We start from the raw sequence: 19,685 nt of genomic DNA, 5'->3' as shown, positions 1-19,685 counted from the left end.
TTCGAGTATAGCACACAACTGTTTCTAATATTTTTTACTATTATAACCATTCTTTTCAAAAGTACTAATGACCCTACTTCAAATAGGTTATTTTGAATTGCTTATGCATTGTTGCTTGTATTTATTGAATCTCTAAGGGCAAGACTTTTTCAGGAAAAGAATTACCTTTTCAATATTACGACAAACGTCAATGGGAAAATCAGATCAAAATGATAAAACTTTATGGCTAAGTAAACATGCATGGAATCGATCTGTTCCATTAGGTGAGGATTATCTCCATTGCATTTACAAATGTCACATCTTTCACTGACCTGTTGACAGTCATGCCATTTTAAGAAGACATTCTATTTCAGTCTCATGAGTGTCAGGATTTATGTGCCAGAGGTACCTTTTACTCTTTAAAAATTACCATTTGGGGCCGGGCGCGGTGGCTCAAGCCTGTAATCCCAGCACTTTGGGAGGCCGAGACGGGCGGATCACGAGGTCAGGAGATCGAGACCATCCTGGCTAACTCCGTGAAACCCCGTCTCTACTAAAAAATACAAAAAACTAGCCGGGTGAGGTGGCGGGCGCCTGTAGTCCCAGCTACTCGGGAGGCTGAGGCAGGAGAATGGCGTAAACCCGGGAGGCAGAGCTTGCAGTGAGCTGAGATCTGGCCACTGCACTCCAGCCTGGGTGACAGAGCAAGACTCCGTCTCAAAAAAAAAAAAAAAAAAAAAAAAATACCATTTGGTTTTGTCTGAATGATGCCTACCCTTTATTTTAATTTTTGGTGCTGGACACCTACTTGGGCAAAAAGCCTGGGTCTTCAATGAAAGGCCCATTTCTGTGTCCCAGTGTTATGTCTTTGGGCACAGCCTTGTATCAAGGGGAAAAGCCCCTGAGAAAGTTGCCAGCAGCACTCCTGGTGGCCCTGGATCCTCACATATGGAAGTTATTGCCTAAAATGCATCACCTGATCAGAATGACAAATCACAAGATGAGAAGTTGTCACTGTGAGGTAGCATGACCCCAAGGCAGCCGCAAGGGGTTGGAGGTAACACGCAGGTCTGCAACCACCCAGCTCACTCAAGGAAGACTGAAAAAAATCAATGTCATCAAGACCTGTAAAGAACATGTTTCTAAAAAATTCTCCTGCATTGTGTCTAAATATCAAGTCACCAGATTCAGTGTGAAGCCAGCAGTACAGGAAGACATAAAAAACAGTGTAGAGGATGATAGGATTTTGATTTTGGTATGTTCAAGAAAATGGTCATAATAATTGGTTGTCTGGAGGATGTGAAGAGTTATAACACAAAGACAATAAGAAAAAGCACCAACCAAAACAAAAAGGAAAACCAAAATGTAACTGAGAATGCAGCTAGTTATTTTGGGAGGTTTTCTAGTCTTCACACCAATGCTTTCAAAGACTGTCACCCAAATAATTCTCAGGGTGGGAGATCACTGACAAAACTTTCATCAAACATGCCAGCCTGCATGCAGAAGAGTAACAAATCATTAAATTCTTGAGCAAGTGAAAGTATTGCCCAGAAACCCACTGCCAAAGCAGAGAGTGAAAAATAATCAAAGACAATTTTAAACAAAGAAAACTGATATCCTTTTTGAGTGAGATCAGGCATGGAAAATAGGTTTTGTTTCATGGATTACCTCTGACCAAATGATAATTGTTGCCTGGAGCTCTGTGTTGAAGATTCTGAGACTAGATCTGGGTTGATTGAAAAAGAATGCTGATATGGATTAGTAATGTCTGTCACAGGTGCAAGAGGGGTAACATGTACTATATTTTTGCCATTTGTGTGAGAAATATCATGAGGTGGATAAGCTCAGATTCCATGAAGAGTAGAACTGAACTGGGTGTCAAGAGACCAGATTCAAGTACTGTGTCCTCCATTAGCTAGTAGTTTGATTTTCATCAAATGATTTCAGCCATCTGCACACTGGTTTCCTTTTCAGGACAATGAAGTTTCTATCCTGGATGGTCTATCATGACCCTTTAAATTCTAAAATTCTATGATCGATTAATAGTCAAACTCCAAATGCATTATTATGGAGTACTCAGGGATATGTCTTAGTTTGAGTGCCTCCTGAAGAGGACCCTAAGACAGGATTGAAGTGCAACTTATCTGACTAAGAAAGTAAAGGAAATAGGCTGGGTGCAGTGGCTCATGCCTGTAATCCCAGCACTTTGGGAGGCGGAGGCGGGTGGATCACTTGAGGTCAGGAGTTTGAGACCAGCCTGGTCAACATGGTGAAACTCTGTCTCTACTAAAAATACAAAAATACAGAAATTAGGGCCAGATGTGGTGACTCACACCTGTAATCCCAGCACTTTGGGAGACTGAGGAGGGCAGATCATGAGGTCAGGAGTTCGAGACCAGCCTGGCCAACAATTAAAAAGATAATATTTTGTATCTTTGCAAAGATACAAAAATTAGCCAGGTGTGGCGGCAGGTGCCTGTAATCCCAGCTACTCGGGAGGTTGAGGCAGGAGAATCGTTTGAACCTGGGAGCAGAGGTTGCAGTGAGCCGAAATCACACCATTGCACTCCAGCCTGGGTGACAGTGTGAGACTCTGTTTCAAAAAGAAAAAAAAAATACAGAAATTAGTGGGGTGTAGTGTTGCATGCCTGTAATCCCAGTTACTTGGGAGGCTGAGGCAGGAGAATCGCTTGAACCTGGGAGGCGGAGGTTGCAGTGAGCCGAGATTGCGCCATTGCACTCCAGCCTGGGTAACAGAGCAATACTCCGTCTCAGAACAAAAAAAGAAAGAAAGTACAGGAAACTGATGGGGCACATCATCAAATCGGCTCCCGCTTAATCCCACTAGGGAAACCCATAGTGAATCTCTCTGGGAGGCAAGGTTGCTGCTGTATATTTATACCAGCTCCTATCAACCACTGGATGAGGGCTGGTGGTGGGGGATTGTGGAGGGGGGTTCAATATACCTGCACTTCCTCTCTGCTACACCAGCAAGCCAAATGAGGTCTGGCACTAAAGAAAGTCCCCAGGTAAGAAATACAGTTGGAAATATATCCAGGGTGCATTTAAACAGTAAAGGCTGGGGAATACAGACATGATTGGCTATGCTAGGATTATTGGGGGGATAAGTAAAAAAGCTCACTGGCATTTGGGATATTAAATACAATTGATATTCAAACATTATAATAATAAACTATCTGCTTTTAAATCCCAGAGCCGAGTTATGAGTTTAGAGAATTCTGCGAAATGTAATAGTTATTTTCCATACGAACACCTATAAGGAAAGTTTATTTATTTATTTATTTTTCATTTTTTTGAGACAGGGCCTTACTTTGTTACCCAGGCTGCAGTGCAGTGGTGCCATAATGGCTCACCGCCACCTTGATCTCCTGGGCTCAAGCAATCCTCCTATCTCAGCCTCCTGAGTAGTGGGGACTACAGGCACATGCCACTGAGCCTGGCTAATTTTTTTAATTTATTTTTTTGTAGAGATAGGGTCTCAATATGTTGCCCAGGCTGTTCTTGAACTCCTGGGCTCAAGTGATTTTCCCACCTAGTCTTCCAAAGTGCTGGGATTACAGACCTGAGCCACCGCACCTGGCCTAAGGGAAGTCTTGAAATTGGCATTGCTGATAATACTTTACTGTTTTCTCCACAGTCAAGAGACGAGTTCAGCAAGAAAGATTGCCTTTCAATCAGGAATGTTGTAGCTTCAATCCAAACCAAAGAAGGTCTGAATCTCAAGCTGATAAGTGGAGATGTTCTATACATCACGGTAGGTGATGCCATTTAATAAATCTACCAAGGAACAATGGGATCTAATTAACTTGTTCTGTGACTTGTTCTTTGTCTTAATCAAAGATTAAAGATATCAAAGATAAATTTGAGAAGTTAAACCCACTTAAAGTTTATGCAGAAATATACTTACCATCCCCTATATTCTTCCACATGTAGTCATGTGGAGGGGTTCAAGTTTAACCACAAGCAAGAGTTTGCAAATCCATCTCTTATATCTCTGTAACTGATCTTGACTTACTCTCAACCCAGTTCTATTTTTCTCTCCTGCACCAGTCAGCATTATTGAGGAAGATATGTGTACACCACATTATAGAATCACCCTTCACAAACACACCTTTTCCTCCTGCCTGAGCACTTTGCAGAAGCACAGGAAGAACGAGGAGGGATAAAGGTTACCAGAAGAGGTGCTAAATCCTCAGCCTGGCTGCTGCCTACCCCTCCTCTCCTACTGCTTCCTCTTCCTTGGAATCACCAATTAACAGAAGATTCAGGCCCTATAATCCTCCTATAGTTGACATCCATCATGCTCAATCCTGGCTGCAGATCATAATCATCTGGGGGACCTTTTAAAAATACAGACTCCCAGGCCTCACCCCTAGAGATCCTGACTTTAATTGGTCAGGGATGTGGTGTAGGTGACAATAGTTTTTGAAAGCATTCCAAGTGATTATCTTATGCAGCTAGGGCTGAGAATCACTGGTCCAGATGCTTCTTAGAATTCTATAGCCCCACCATTTGGACACCTGATGTTTACCTTCTGATGGCAGACATTCAGGACTAACAGAAAGAGAACTCTGCTGACAAACTGGGAGACTCTTCTGGATTATGAGCCACTGGAAATATTCTTTGCATTTGCTGTAGTTAATGGGATGGCAGAGGGGAGGCAACCAGCTGCTTTCTTCATGTTCTCTAGAGTTTTTAGAGTCCTCTGTCACGTGGGTTCAGGACTTTGTCCTCAAATCAGCATGTTTAGAAGTTGCATCTTATCATTTTACAAAGAATTGATCTGACTCACACTACTCAAATTCAAGAAACTTACTTATAAAACTGGAATTGTAATTATTTTATTTGCAATGAGAAAGATAATTGCCATGGCTACTGGTAATAGTGAGCTCTGCAACTGAGTATTATGAGAGTGATTGGTGAGTAATATGACCAGAAGAACTGGATGATATAAAAGTACAGTAAATTTATTTTTCACTCTAGGCGTAGGCATAGTGTGGTGAGTAAGTAGACAAACTCTAAAGTCCGTTCTGGCAGGGTTCAAATACTGCTCCACCACTCAACAGCCACTGATCTTGGTCAATATCCATCTTATGTCTCAGAGTTCTTATCTCTAAATATGGATGATGATGATATGAAGGTTGTTATGAGGCTTAAAATGAAATAACTCATATAAAGCACTTATCCCCTGCCTTGCACATAGAAAGGACTCAAAAAAAATGATAGCTATTATCATTATCCCCTTATGATGTTCCACTTTATATTTTGCCTTAGTCAATTAGTACTACAACCTAATTAAGATATATATGACTTGCCCACATTTTATAGACAAAGAAACCAAGGTCTTTTCACTATGCAGTCCACCGAGTTGATTACAAATTTCATGTCAGCTCATATTGGGATTTACCTATTCTTACCATTGGATGGTGCTGTATAAACTTTGGAATCCACTTTGTCTTTCTTCTCTGAATTCTTTCTCCTATCCAGTTAGTTTCCAAGCCCTAATAAGCCCTCTTTCAAAATATCTCATGTACATGCCTTTCCTTTTCATTGCTATTGTCTACAATACACATTTCAGCAGACACCACTCCCAACCCCCAATCACGCCTCAGTACTACCCTGACCTCCTTGTCACTCTTTAATCTGTCCTCCACATCGCTGTTTGATATATATTCCAAAAACATTATTTTAGCAGGTACCTCTCTGCACATATATCTTTGGTGTCTTCCTTCTACCTATAGGGCAAAGTCCAAAAAAGTGACTTTCCAAGTACTCCATTGTCTGGCCCTAAATCTCTTCCCAGCCCCTCTTCTCACTATTGAACCTCTGCTTCAGCTAAATTTGAACTACTTTCTGATCTTTCACAATCCTATGCTTTCTTTTTTTCTTTTTCTTTTCTTTTTTTTGAGACTGAGTCTCGCTCTGTCGCCCAGGCTGGAGTACAGTGGTGTGATCTCGGCTCACTAAAACCTCCGCCTCCTGGGTTCAAGTGATTCTCCTGCCTCAACCTCCCAAGTAGCTGGGATTACAGGCGCCCACCACCACACCCAGCTAATTTTTGTATTTTTAGTGGAGACCAGGCTTTGCCATGTTGGCCAGACTGGTCTCGAACTCCTGACCTCATGTGATCTGCCTGCCTTGCCTCCCAGAGTGCTGGGATGACAGGTGTGAGCCACCACACCTGGTCACAATCCTATTCTTTCTTAAATATTCCACACACCTTGAATGCCTTGCTGCCTTCTTTCTACCTGACCCAATTACAGCCATTCTTCAAGGCCTATCTCAAATTCTTATCCCCTTTAAAAAGTCTTCACTCACTATTCCAATCTAAGTATTTTCCTATCTTTTTTGAAATTCTATACCAACTAATATTTGTATATTTAACCATGTCTTCTGATTATTTTGAATTGATTTAAACGTTATGACAAGGTTACTTTTTCCATTGTTTGTTTTTTCCAGATAGAGTCTGACCTTGTCACCTAGGCTGGAGTGCAATGGCGCAGTCACGGTTCACTGCAGTCTCAATGTCCTAGGCTCAAGCAATCCTCCCACCTCAGTTTTCCAAGTAGCTGGGAATACAGGCCACTAACTAATTTTTTTTTTTTTAATTGTAGAGACAAGGTCTCACCGTGTTGCTCAGGCTGGTCTTGACCTCCTGGGTTCAAGCAATCCTCCTGCCTCGTCCTCCCAAAATGCTGGGATTACAGGCGTAAACCACTACGCCTGGCCTATTTTTTTACATGTTAATATATTGCTTCCCCAAACTGTGTAGGAATCAGTAAACAGAGAGTGAAACTGCAAGTGGGAGTGAGGAGAACATGGGCTAGATCAATTTTGTTTTGTTTTGTTTTGTTTCTTGGATGGCTTGCTCATTCTTGTCTCTGCAGGGGGCTTCTCAGATCTTGACATTGGTTTATGTTAACTTCATATAATAGCTCATATGCTAAATAACATTGTACAAGTGGACCCAAGAAAGCTAATTATTAAGTTGAGAAATATAACCTATTATATGTCCCAGAGACATAGACATCTTTTAATTTACCATGAAGAAGAGTCCCCAAAGAACCAGGACAACCAAAATCCACATGATCAGGCTGGGCTCACTCCAGTAATCCCAACGCTTTGGGAGGCCAAGGTGAGCAGGTCACTTGAGGTCAGGAGTTCAAGACCAGCCTGGCCAACATGATGAAACCCCATCTCTACTAATAATACAAATGTCAGCCAGGCATGCTGGCACATGCCTGTAATCCCCGCTACTTGGGAGGCTGAGGCACGAGAATTGTTTGAACCTGGGAGGCAGAGGCTGCAGTGAGCCGAGATCGTGCCACTGCACTCCAGCCTGGGGAACAGATAGAAACTGTGTCTCAAAAAATAAATAAATAAATAAATAAATAAATAAATAAGTAAGTAAGTAAAAATTAAAATTAAAAAAAAAAAAAGCCACATCATGAGAGTGTTTGTCTCCTCCTACTCCCGAATTACCAGGGAATCAGAAGGTTTCTGGTGAGCACAAAATCTGACTAATAGGAGTTACTGGCTGAATACGTAACATCTCATGGCATTAGACTATGACCCTCATTTCACCAAAGGAATAGCCTTAGCATTGACATTGGAGAACTCGATATCCCTGGACGGGCTAGAATGGATACTGCCTACCCTCACCTTAGTGATTTTCCTTTGCCAAGGCCTTCAGGGTTGATCATACCCTCCTTCACATCGACCTAGTCTTTCTTTTGGTATATTATTAAATTCAAAATAAATATTCTCAGTTCCTGCCAGCCTAAGAGCGATTCTTTCTCCCTTCCCCTGTCTCTCTGTCTCAATCTTTCTGTGTTTTTGTTTCTCTCTGTCTCTGTCTCTGTTTTTCACTTTCACTTTTCTTCTTTCTCCATTTCTCTCTCTCAGTCTTTGTCTCTGACTCTCTGCCTCTGGTCTCTGACTCATTTTCATAGCTCTACTCTGACTCATTATGTGTTGATTTCACAGCAGTGGTAAATATATTTCCTTAATGTCTAAGTTTTGGAAGTGACCTCATCATGGTGTTTCAGTGCTAACAATAGACTGTAAGCTCCTCGAGGGTGGGGATGACATGGTAGTATGACAGGCAAAACATATCCGTACATTAGCCCATAATATTCAGTAAATTTACAGGTGCTCAGTCATTATGTATTATTGATTCAATCTCTAACTGTTGCTGTTTTCGTTAAGGCTGATGTCATCGTCAACACTGTTCCCATGAATCTTCAGCTTGGAGGAGGATCACTATCTCGGGCATTTTTGCAGAAAGCTGGTCCCATGCTCCAGAAAGAGTTAGATGACAGAAAGTGGGAAACAGAGAAAAGAGTGGGTAACATATTCATGACAAGTGGCTACAATCTGGACTGCAAAGCTGTGCTCCATGCCATGGCTCCAGATTGGAATAATGGAGCGGGGACTTCTTTGCAGGTAGGGAACGCTCTTAGTTCTCCACCTCATTTGGTAGCTTTGGGAATATTCTTCTGGTGTGGTATAGATCTGTGCTGAAGGGAGGCAATTTTGCCCTACAGAGGACAGTTGGGTTGTTACAACCGCTACTGGCGTCTAGTGAGTAGAAGCAAGGGATGCTCATGCTAAATATCCTATGATGCACACACCAGTCCCCACAACAAAGAAGTGTCTGCCCTAGACTGTGAAACCCTGTATTGATTGAACCCTGTCATCTATTGCATTCTTTATTACATTCCATGGAGAATCCATCACAACTACCAGTTATTTCCGAGTAATTGACCCTTGGAAGTAGTAACAGTCACTGGGATTCTACAGGAGGGGTGTCTAAGATGTAATGTAATAATCTTTCAGTATAGCAAAGAGGTGTGCCCAGCACTGTGGTGAAGAATAAAAAAGATTCAGTGCCCTTTCGATAACATCATTCCCACCTCCACTCCCACTTTAATTTCCCAACTTTTTTTCAGAATATAAAAAAGTAATACAATTACATTGTGGAAAATATAGAAAATACAAAAGACAATAAAATAATAATCCAACCATCAAGAGATAACTGTTTTCTTCTTCTTCTTTTTGAGACAGAGTTTCGCTCTGTCACCCAGGCTGGAGTGCAGTGGCGCCATCTCAGCTCACTGCAACCTCTGCTCTGCCTCCTGGGTTCAAGTGATTCTCCTGCCTCAGCCTCCTGAGTAGCTGGGATTACAGGCACCCACCACCAGGCCTGGCTAATTTTTGTATTTTAGTAGAGACGGGGTTTCACCATGTTAGCCAGGCTGGTCTCAAACTCCTGACCTCAAGTGATCCACCCGCCTTGACCTCCCAAAGTGCTGGGATTACAGGCATGAGCTACTACTGTGCCTGGCCTTAAGAGGTAACTTTAGTTAACATTTTATTATATTTCCTTCAAGTCAACTTTATGACTTTATGCATATTTATTTATTTATTTTTTGAGATGGAGTTTTGCTCTTGTTGCCCAGGCTGGAGTGCAATGGCACGATCTTCGTTCACCGTAGCCTCTGCCTCCCAGGTTCTTGCAATTCTCCTGCCTCAGCCTCCCAAGTAGCTAGGATTATAGGCATGCGCCCCTACACCTGGCTAATTTTGTATTTGTAGTAGAGATGGGGTTTCTCCATGTTGGTCAGGCTGGTCTTGAACTCCCGACCTCAGGTGATCCGCCTGCTTCATCTTCCCAAAGTGTTGGGATTACAGGCGTGAGCCACTGCAACTGGACAGCATATTTATTTCTTAGTTGAGATTCTCTTCTCTCTCTCTTTTTTTTTTTTAAATTGAAACAGGGTCTCACTCTGTCGTCCAGGCTGGAGTGCAGTGGTGCAATCTTACCTCACTGCAACCTCTGCCTCCTGGGCTCAGGTGATCCTCCCACCTCAGCCTCCCCAGTAGCTGGGACAACAGGCACACACCACCATCCCTGGCTAATTTTTGTGTTTTTGTAAAGATGGGGTTTCACCATGTTGCCCAGGCTAGTCTTGAACTCAAGGGCTCAAGCTATCTGCCCACCTCAGCCTCCCAAAGTGTTGGGATTATAGGTGTGAACCACCATGTTAGGCCCAATATTATCTTTTTTTTCTTCTTCTTTTGGCCCAGTAATCTCTTTAAACATTTTTAAATACCGCTTTTGTTTTGTTTTGAGACGGAGTCTTGCTCTGTCACCCAGGCTGGAGTTGGAGTACAGTGGCGTGATCTCAGCTCACTGCAAGCTCTGCCTGCCAGGTTCACGCCATTCTCCTGCCTCAGCCTCCCAAGTAGCTGGGACTACAGGCACATGCCACCACGCCTGGCTAATTTTGTTTTGTATTTTAGTAGAGACGGGGTTTCACCATGTTAGCCAGGATGGTCTCGATCTCCTGACCTCGTGATCTGCCTGCCTCAGCCTCCCAAAGTGCTGGGAGCCACTGCGCCCGCCACCGCGCCCGGCCAATACAGTTTTTGTTTTTTTTTTTTTTTTTTTAAAACTTAACATAAATACTGCATGTTGTTAAAGATTCTTCATAAACACCACTTTTAGTTGTATTGAGGTACCATTTTTATGCAGCCATTCCCACACTGTGGACCTGCCCCTCCTGAATGAGTGTGACTCTCTCTGGAAAGTACTCTGCCCTGTTTTTGTTTCCTCTTTCTGACTTCTCAGGCCCTGACTAAGTCAACAATAGCAGAGAGGTCCTTGTCAGAGTTGCTGGGACCACAGCTCTTTGTTTTCCACCAACTTAAGCCCTAACTTATGTAAATGTACTTTGCACATTTCAGATCATGGCAAATATAATCAAGAAATGTTTGACAACTGCAGATGAGCAATCTTTCTCATCAATCACATTTCCCATGATTGGAACAGGAAATCTGCGGTTTCCCAAAGCTGTTTTTGCTAAACTAATCCTTTCAGAAGTGTTCGAATACAGTAGCAGTGCAAGGCCGATAACTAAACCTTTACAAGAAGTCCACTTTCTGGTATATACAAATGACGATGAAGGCCGTCAGGTATGTTTACATATCCCGTCTGCTTAATTCTGGCAAGTGAACCCAAGAGCATTCAGATGTTTTTATAGATCTAGGAATAACCGTGTTTTCTACTCCTGTGCCCATAAGTGATAGTTGCTAATGGGAGGTTGCCATATGACTTAACTATAAGCCAACACTGATAATTCATGTTCCTAGACAGTTCATCAACAGACAAGCTAATCAATAATAAATACATTCTTAGAAAGAAGTGGAAAGTTATTGGCATAAAAACGGCCTTGACATTTTAACACTGACTATATGAAAGCTAAGTCATGGCTTTATCTATGGGGAAAGGGCAGAATAAGAGAAGCTTCAAGGATTTAGTTATTTGGATAGAATAGACCAGTCTACACAAGTCTGTGAGTGTCTACGAACTAAAAATAGCAGCACCATATTCAGCAGTGGAGAAGCAGTCAAAGCACACTAAGCAGCTCCCACTGACATTAGAAAAATGGTATACCTAGGTTTAATCTCAGTTTTGCCATTTAAAAGTTGGGTGACATACCTCTCTGAATCTCAGCTTTTTTTTTTTTTTTTTTTTTTTTTTTCCAGACAGAGCCTTGCTCTGTTATCCAGGCTGGATTGCAGTGGCACCATCTCGGCTCACTGCAGCCTCCTGGACTCAAGCAATCCTCCCATCTTAGCCTCCCTAGTAGCTGGGATTACAGGCATGTGCTATCACGCTCGGCTAATTTTTGTGTTATTAGTAGAGACGGAGTTTCTCCATGTTGGCCAGGCTGGTCCTGACCTCAGGTGATCCACCCACCTTGGCCTCCTGAAGTGCTGGGATTACAGGCGTGAGCCACCGCACCCAGCCTGAATCTCAGTTTTATCAAGTGTAAGATGAGTGTGATAATAACACCTTTCAGAGTTGTTCTAACTATTAAAAGGGGTGTATTTGAAGTGTTTTGCATGATATCTAGCACATAGAAAACCCCCAGAACTGGCAGTAGTCATTACCTGACTTTAAGGACTGACAGGAAATTGCTACAACTTACTAACATCACCACTTAAACAGGATCAAAGATAATTTTATTTTTTAAGTTCTTAGTTATTCTTACCCATTCTGGATGGAAGTGTGGTCTTTCCAGAGATGTGTCCCAAAATTCCCCAGAAACACTCCAAAGTATTGCATGATGTAGTTTGTAAGTAAATTTATCCATCGGAAATAATAATAACAGTTTAAAAAATAACATTTAGCCCCAAAGGTTCTTAGTTTTCTTTCCCCCAGTAAATATAAAATACCCAGAGACATACTTTCTTGCTCAAAGATAAACTGGGGTAAATTATTATTAGCAAAATATTCATGATATATGTGTCCTTGTTGAGTTCATAATAACATCTGCCCTTTACTGGGGTGACATCTCCAGTAGCAATCTGGAAAGTAACTGCCCCAAATGTCATTGTTAACCAAGAATTAGAAACATGGACTGGTACAGGCTCACGCCTGTAGTCCCAGCACTTTGGGAGGCTGAGGCAGGGGTATTGCTTGAGCCCAGGAGTTCAAAACCAGCCTGGGCAACATGGCAAAACCTCATCTCTGCAAAAAATACAAAACATTAGCCAGGCATGGTGGTGCACATCTGTAGTCCTAGCGACTTGGGAGGCTGAGGTGGGAGGATCAGTTGAGTCCAGGGAGTTGAGGCTGCAGTGAGCGAAGATCACGCCACTGTAGTCCAGCCTGGGCAACAGAATGAGACCCTGTGAAAAAAGAAAAAGAAAAGAGAAAGAAAGAAAGAAAGAAAGAAAGAAAGAAAGAAAGAAAGAAAGAAAGAAAGGAAAGGGAAGGAAGGAAGGAAGGAAAGGGGAAGGAAGGAAGGAAGGAAGGAAAGAGAGAGAGAGAAAGAAAGAGAGAGAGAAAGAAAAGAGAAAGAAAGAGAAAAAAGTAGAAAGAGTCCCAAAGATACCTGAAAAGAAAGAAAATGGATGAATACAACCCAAGTGAAACTTTATAACTCTGCTCTGCCGCCCATTGCTCGGTTTTATCACTTTTGCCGCCCACGCGACCGAAATGCCTTTTTGTTTTTTCATTTCTAAACAAAACTTCAGTGTCTGAGGTTTTCTGCCGTGAATTTTCACGTTTTCATTCAGGAGGCTTTGGCTGGACATAAGAGATGAGGCATACTGTATGTGTTTGTTGTTAATCACCCCCAGAATGTACCTAACAGCCAGAGATGCCAAGGAACGTTGTTGCCCTGCCCCCCACTCACCAACAAATGCTCTATACTCCCCTCAGCACATTGGATGTAGGAGATTAGAATTATGGAGTTTCAAAAGAGGAGGGATAACTGATAGTGGTCACGAAAAAGGCATGTGACTTCCTGCAGAGCCGGAGTCAGCACCCCTGCTGACATACTTGCCTGGACAGTGTTCGATTACTCCCAGGGTAAAGTAAATCAGCACTGCTATTTGCTGAGAAAATTCCTAGGTTGAGCCGCAATCCTTTAAGAAGTCTCTGAAGGAAGAGGAAATCTTTTGAGAACTATTGTTATCAACTCTTTGATATTGAATGATCAATGCTCCAAAGAATTGGATTAATATTTTTACACAACATTGTTGTGGTCAGTAACTATTTCTATTTCCAGGCATTTTTAGATGAATTCACTAAATGGTCAAGAATAAATCCCAGCAAGGCCAGGATTCCCACGGCTGGAGATACCCAAGGTCTGGTAAAGTCATTCTGCTAAGGAAATATTTCCTTTTGCTGAGCAACTCTTCAGTGGTAGTTGAAGTCCAATAGAAGGAGGCAAAGCTAATTCACATGAAGAACAAATCTGTGATAGAGGAGGTGTTAGAGCATGTCCCATTGTCTGGGCACACAAAGAAGCAATCACATATTAACATGAACCAAATCAATGGTAATGAAACCAGTTTCTAAGAAATGGTAATAAAAAATAACTAAGCTGTGTCTGGCACACTATACTTTACTGATTGCTGTCTTATATAGTATATTATTTAACATGTACAATGGCCCCGTGGCAGGTGGTTCTGTTGCCACTGTATAAATGTCAAAAGGTAGATCTAAAGGGTTTAAGGGATGAGCTGAAGTGGCGTATCTAAGTTGTAAGCCTCAGAGTGTGGAGTGGAGAGTAATATGTCAACAGGTTAAACGTAACTTCCTCTGAGGAGTCTTTTTTTTTTTTTTTTTGAGATAGAGTCTTGCTCTGTCACCCAGGATGGAGTGCAGTGGCGTGATCTCTGCTCACTACAACCTCTGCCTCCTCGGTTCAAGACATCCTCTTGCTTCAGTCTCCCGAGTAGCTGGGATGACAGGTGTTCACCACTACACCCAGCTAATTTTTCTGTATTTTTAGTAGACACACGGTTTCACCACATTGGCCAGGCTGGTCTCGAACTCCTGACCTCAAGTGATCCTCCCACCTCAGCTTCCCAAAATGCTGGGATTTCAGAGTAACCTTTATATTGCTACACCTGTGGTAATAAAAGCCCTCCTAGCAGTGTTGTCTGCAAGAAAGGACAATGCCCTTTTCACACTGCCTTTTTTTCCTCATTCCTCTCTCTTGATACCACACCAGCTCTTGCCAGTAGACAGACTGGCACAATTGGATATTTCTGCCTCATCCTATGTAACTCAGAAAATGTAGATATGCTTACTGTTACAAAGCATTATTTTCTAATTTCCTTTAAAAAGAAAATCTAGGGGTTTAAGAGGTCAGGAGATATGGTAATATTTGGGTTTATGTTGGGGGAAAAGAAAGAGGGCCAGGCTGGGAAGAGAATAGGGCCCCAAGATGAGTGCTCTTCCTCCAGAAGCTGAGCCAGCCCATTCTTTACCTATTTCCTTTCTTTTCAGGTGTGGTCGGGACTGTCTCTAAGCCTTGTTTCACAGCATATGAAACGAAAATTGGTGCAATTACTTTTCAGGTTGCTACTGGAGACATAATCACTGAACAGGTAGATGTTATTGTAAACTCAACAACAAGGACATTCAATCTGAAATCAGGTACTTTATTTAAGCAATACATTGTAATTATTAGTATGACTAATCTCTGGAAGGGAAATTGTGGCTAATATTTGCCCTGAGTAGACAGAGAGTGTTGTAGAAAATATGTGGTCCCTGAACTCAGGAAGATGTGGGTTGAATCCCAGCTACGTCACTTACCAATGTATAGCTGTGGACAAGTCACTTAACCTCTCTGAGTGTCAGCTTCTTTGCCTGTCAAACGCCTATTTCCCAGGAGAGGATGAGATGGGGTGTCAACTGATATAAAGGTGGAGTGTAACTGACGCATGGTACTTAGTGTCAGCTCTGGACTGTCCAATTTCCACATGTATAGTTTAGTACCTCTAAGATCCTCTATTTTTATTTTCCTTTTTATGCAACCCAGTTGGCATTCACAACTCACCTCCCATAGTTCTTCTCTTCTCTACATTACACTGACCCAGAAATGAAACGCAAACCTTTTTCTTTATTTTCCCTGAAATGTTTGACCACTCCCATCATAGTAACACATTCAGGCATGCCCTCCCTTCATATGTCTATTAATTTATAACTTATACACATACACTCTTAACCTTTTTGAGTTTTTTGAGGTGGAGTCTCACTCTGTCACCCAGGCTGGAATGAAGTGGTGTGATTTTGGCTCACTGCCACCTCTGCCTCCCGAGTTCAAGTGATTCTCATGCCTTAGCCTCCTGAGTAGCTAGGACTACAGGCATGCGCCACCACCTAATTTTTTTTTTTTTTTTTTTTTTTTTTTTTTTTTTTTAGAGACGGGGTTTCCCCATGTTGAGCCAGGCTGGTCTCGAACTCCTGACCTCAGGTGATCTGCCTGCCTTTGGCCTCCCAAAGTGCTGGGAATTCAGGCATGAGCCACCGTGCCTGGCCTCTTTAAATTTTTGTATATTATAAAAATGTTGACTTTTAAGTTAAAAGGGTAAGATAAAAACATAAATAGAAATAGAATTTAAATATTTTCTAAGTTGAAAAATATTATGGAACTTACCATGCAGAAGTGAATCTGTAGGATATCCATTTAATTCATTGGTCATTCCATTTTTCAGTCATTTAAAATGTAGACATAAATAACATTTGGTTATTTGAAACACGCTAAATTGAACCTATGCATTTATCCCTGTCCCCTTTTGGATTCCATTAATACAACTGTAAAGGAATAAAAAGGATATAAACACACAAGAAAAAATAACATTGGAAGGAAAACAACTATGAACAGAAGATAACAAATTTTTAGATGATGGGGAGCTGCTAGCCAAGGGTGGTAACTGCCATGGAGTAGAGAAAATTTAGTACCTGCAGGAGAGAAGAGTAGCCCCAGAGACACAGGAATTGGAGGCTGCTGGTATCTGGGAAGGCAGGGGGCAAGTACAGAGATAAAAACAAGGTTGAATGAAATTCAAGATCAGTAGCAATTCGACTACTTGATTGGGTCCCCCATCCTATACAGCAGTAACTTTCCTTGCTCTTCCCTGGCCAGAGATGGGAGGTTTATTCTCTAGAGAAACAGAACCAGAGGGATTTTGGACTTAGGGCACCAGGCGTACGAGATGAGGAGCTAGACTGAAAACTGCTTAAGAGAACATCTGTGTACCAAACATTGAGTGCCCAGCCCCTCTCCCTGCGTGGATCCCAGAGCAGCAGACAGTAGGTGCTGCCTGCTTGCCTTACACTGAAGCCTGCTGGTCAACACGCCTTCTTGAGTAGAACTTCTAAGCTCACTCTTAAATAGGAATGGACTGGCGAAAATCACTTGACATTTGAGAAAAGTCTTCACAGCAAAGACAGAGACCAGAACAAACAAATTGAAAAAAGATTTTTTTAAAAGGAGACATTTTATAACACACACACATAATCAAAGATATATAGATATCTTCATAATGATAAAACAACTAACATTCATTCAATATTTTCTGCACGCCAGGTTCTGTGCTAAGCATTTTTCATCCATTACCTCTTTTAATGTACAAATAACCCTGTGAGGGAAGTGCCATATTAGCCTCTGTGTAACAGATGAGGAACTTATTAGTCACATACAAGCTAGTAAATCCTGGAGTCAACTTCAACCCAATTTGTCAAAATGCAAAGTCCATGTTTTTAACCACTGAACCCAGCTGTCATTAGACTTGACCAAAGTGGTGAAGCTACAACCTTGACTGGAAGATTCACTGGACTGAAACCAGCTGTCTAACGGAATGGGGCAGGGAATCAAATAACTTAGTAAAGTGCTTGATTTTATTACAGTTTTGAGATCCATGCTTCTCATTAGTATCAGAACTTTTATTTTTATATTTTCATTCATTTTACAAAATAATAAGGGTAGAATGCAAAAAATTTCAAATAACTGCAAAAGAGTCCTGTATAAATAGAGAAGGTAAAGTTGCAGATGCCAGCCTTTCAGATCCTGGGCACTTCCATGGCACTGAGATCAGACTGTTCATCAGCCACTGGGTGGAGGTTGCTATAGAAACAGCAGTTGGTTGGGCATGGGGGTGGTCAATGGATTATGCACAAAAGGGTGAGTTGAGCAGAAGTCTAATGTACAAAAGCTATAACCACTTATTGAATTCTAACTGATGCCTTTTACCATTAACATGTCTTACTTAGGTGTGTCAAAAGCTATTTTAGAAGCTGCTGGACCCACTGTGGAAAATGAATGTGCTGTACTAGGTATGGGCACATGTTACTTTTGACTACAAACTTGAAAATCAGAGGGCTGAGATTACAATGAGAGGATGTACAGGAGGACTGGGGGTGGAGTAAGTAGCGAGCAAAACTTTGAAAGAAGGTTGGTTCACTGGAAGAGCAGGCACAGGTGGCGGGACTTGGAGGCTATGGGGGAGAGGTTCTTTATCCCACCATCTCATTTGTCTCTTACTTCCTGAGTAGTAAAAAGAACCCAGGCCTGGGTCCTAATAAGCCAGGCTCTGCTATTTACTGAGCGATCCTAGGCACGTCATCTAACTGCTAAGAGCTTTGCTTCTCTCATCAGTAGGAAAGTTCTACTAATAAGTAGTGTGGGAAAGCTATGCCAGAGGTGGTTTTGAGGATTAGAAGGAACAATTAATGTGAAAAGTTCTGTAAACTGTAAAGTGCTGTACAAACTTTCCCCAACCTTGTTCTACTTCTTCCAACACAACTGCATATAACCAACTTCTAATCCTTTTATGAATGAGTGTGGACTTTGAGTGGGGAACCTAAGGTAGTGATTATAAACTATTTGTCCTTTAAAATATCCCTTGCAGAGTAGGGTAGACAGTCAGCTGTGAATGTGCTTTCAAGAAGTCATAGTGCACCATGTTTGACAATGTATTTCCGCAACTGACCTGCTACAGTGCCTGAAACTCCTATGTTAGTAGCTCTCCTCTGATTAAGAAATTTCTCTGGAGTGAATAAAGCTCTGGAGTGAGAGCAGAGGAAGATAATATTTGATCACTAACATGAGGAGTTAGCAGGAGTTGGAGCACTGGGAGGGCTCGCTGTGCCTAGGAGGCAGGAGCAGAGGATGAAGGTGGGCTGCACAACCTGGAAAAGCCTGAGGAGGCTGCCTGGGAGGGAGGTGAGAAGGACATCCGAGGGGCCCTAGGGAGTGCCTGGGCATGGGTGCTCCTCAGGAGGGCAGGATGGGATGGGCAGGGGTCCACTCTTCTCCTCCTCCCTTTTGCTGGCCCCAGCCTTACTCAGAGCAATCTGAACCAAAGAAGCAATGCCTTAAAATGGCCCTGGTCATTTCCATGTGCTCAAGAGCTCTAGAGTCCTGAGCGAAGGAGAAGTTTTCATCCTTTCACACCTCCGTGCCACAGAGTTCGTTGCTTTTACCTCCTTCAAAAATTAACGTGGCTGAATGAACCACTTTATTTTTTGCTCTTCTGGGACAGCAGAGTGGGGGTTTAGAGCTCTGGAGACTGGCTTCTTGGGTTCAAGTCCTAGGCAATCTTTGGCTACTGACCTTACCTCTCTCTGTGGCTGTTTCATGTGTGAATGGGAAAACAGTACCTGCTTCACGGGCTTGTATTGAGGATTGAGCAGATTAATGCAGATAAAGTGCTTTTGAACAGCACCCCAAATACTCAACAGTGTATTTGTTGAGCTCGAGAATTCTGACTGTAAAGAAAATGTGGCTGTCACGGTCCAGTGAATGAAACCAACAGGCTCGAGGGAGGCTGGGCATCACAGCTTTCACTGATGTCAGCTGTTTTCGTTTCTCAAAATCAAAGTGTTGCCTCCAGTAACTAATGGACTGCATGTTTGTTTTTCTTCCCGTTTTTTCAGCTGCACAGCCACACGGAGATTTTATAATTACACAAGGTGGAAACTTAAAGTGCAAAATAATAATTCATGTTCTTGGGGAAAATGATGTCAGGAAAACGGTCACCAGTGTTCTAGAAGAGTGTGAACAGAGGAAGTACACATCAGTTTCCCTTCCAGCCATCGGAACAGGTTTGCAGCTTATCACTCTATAATAAAATTTGAATGATACAAATTCCTTTAGATTTAGTCTCACTCTTTTTTTTTTTTAATTTTTTTATTATACTTTAAGTTCTAGGGTACATGTGCATAACATGCAGGTTTGTTACATATGTATACTTATGCCATGTTGGTGTGCTGCACCCATCAACTCGTCAGCACCCATCAATTCATCATTTATATCATGTATAACTCCCCAATGCAATCCCTCCCTCCTCCCCCCTCCCCATGATAGGCCCAGTGT

The 19,685-nt window shown here is 42.1% G+C and overlaps 1 protein-coding gene across 1 annotated transcript in view; it reads left to right on the top strand.

Moving 5' to 3' along the window:
- PARP15 (poly(ADP-ribose) polymerase family member 15) overlaps positions 1 to 19,685 on the top strand; it is a 53,254-nt gene that overhangs the window by 14,247 nt on the left and 19,322 nt on the right. Inside the window, exons 2-8 of the mRNA XM_017858194.1 lie at positions 3,638 to 3,754; positions 8,209 to 8,445; positions 10,750 to 10,977; positions 13,584 to 13,662; positions 14,813 to 14,962; positions 17,582 to 17,644; positions 19,247 to 19,414. Coding sequence (XP_017713683.1) covers positions 3,638 to 3,754; positions 8,209 to 8,445; positions 10,750 to 10,977; positions 13,584 to 13,662; positions 14,813 to 14,962; positions 17,582 to 17,644; positions 19,247 to 19,414 — 1,042 coding nt within the window. The remainder of the gene's footprint in view (positions 1 to 3,637; positions 3,755 to 8,208; positions 8,446 to 10,749; positions 10,978 to 13,583; positions 13,663 to 14,812; positions 14,963 to 17,581; positions 17,645 to 19,246; positions 19,415 to 19,685) is intronic.

This window comes from Rhinopithecus bieti, unplaced genomic scaffold (assembly GCF_001698545.2).
Source record: "Rhinopithecus bieti isolate Rb0 unplaced genomic scaffold, ASM169854v2 scaffold_48450, whole genome shotgun sequence".
Taxonomy (NCBI): Eukaryota; Metazoa; Chordata; class Mammalia; order Primates; family Cercopithecidae; genus Rhinopithecus; species Rhinopithecus bieti.
This window is presented reverse-complemented; position numbering and strand designations above follow the sequence as displayed.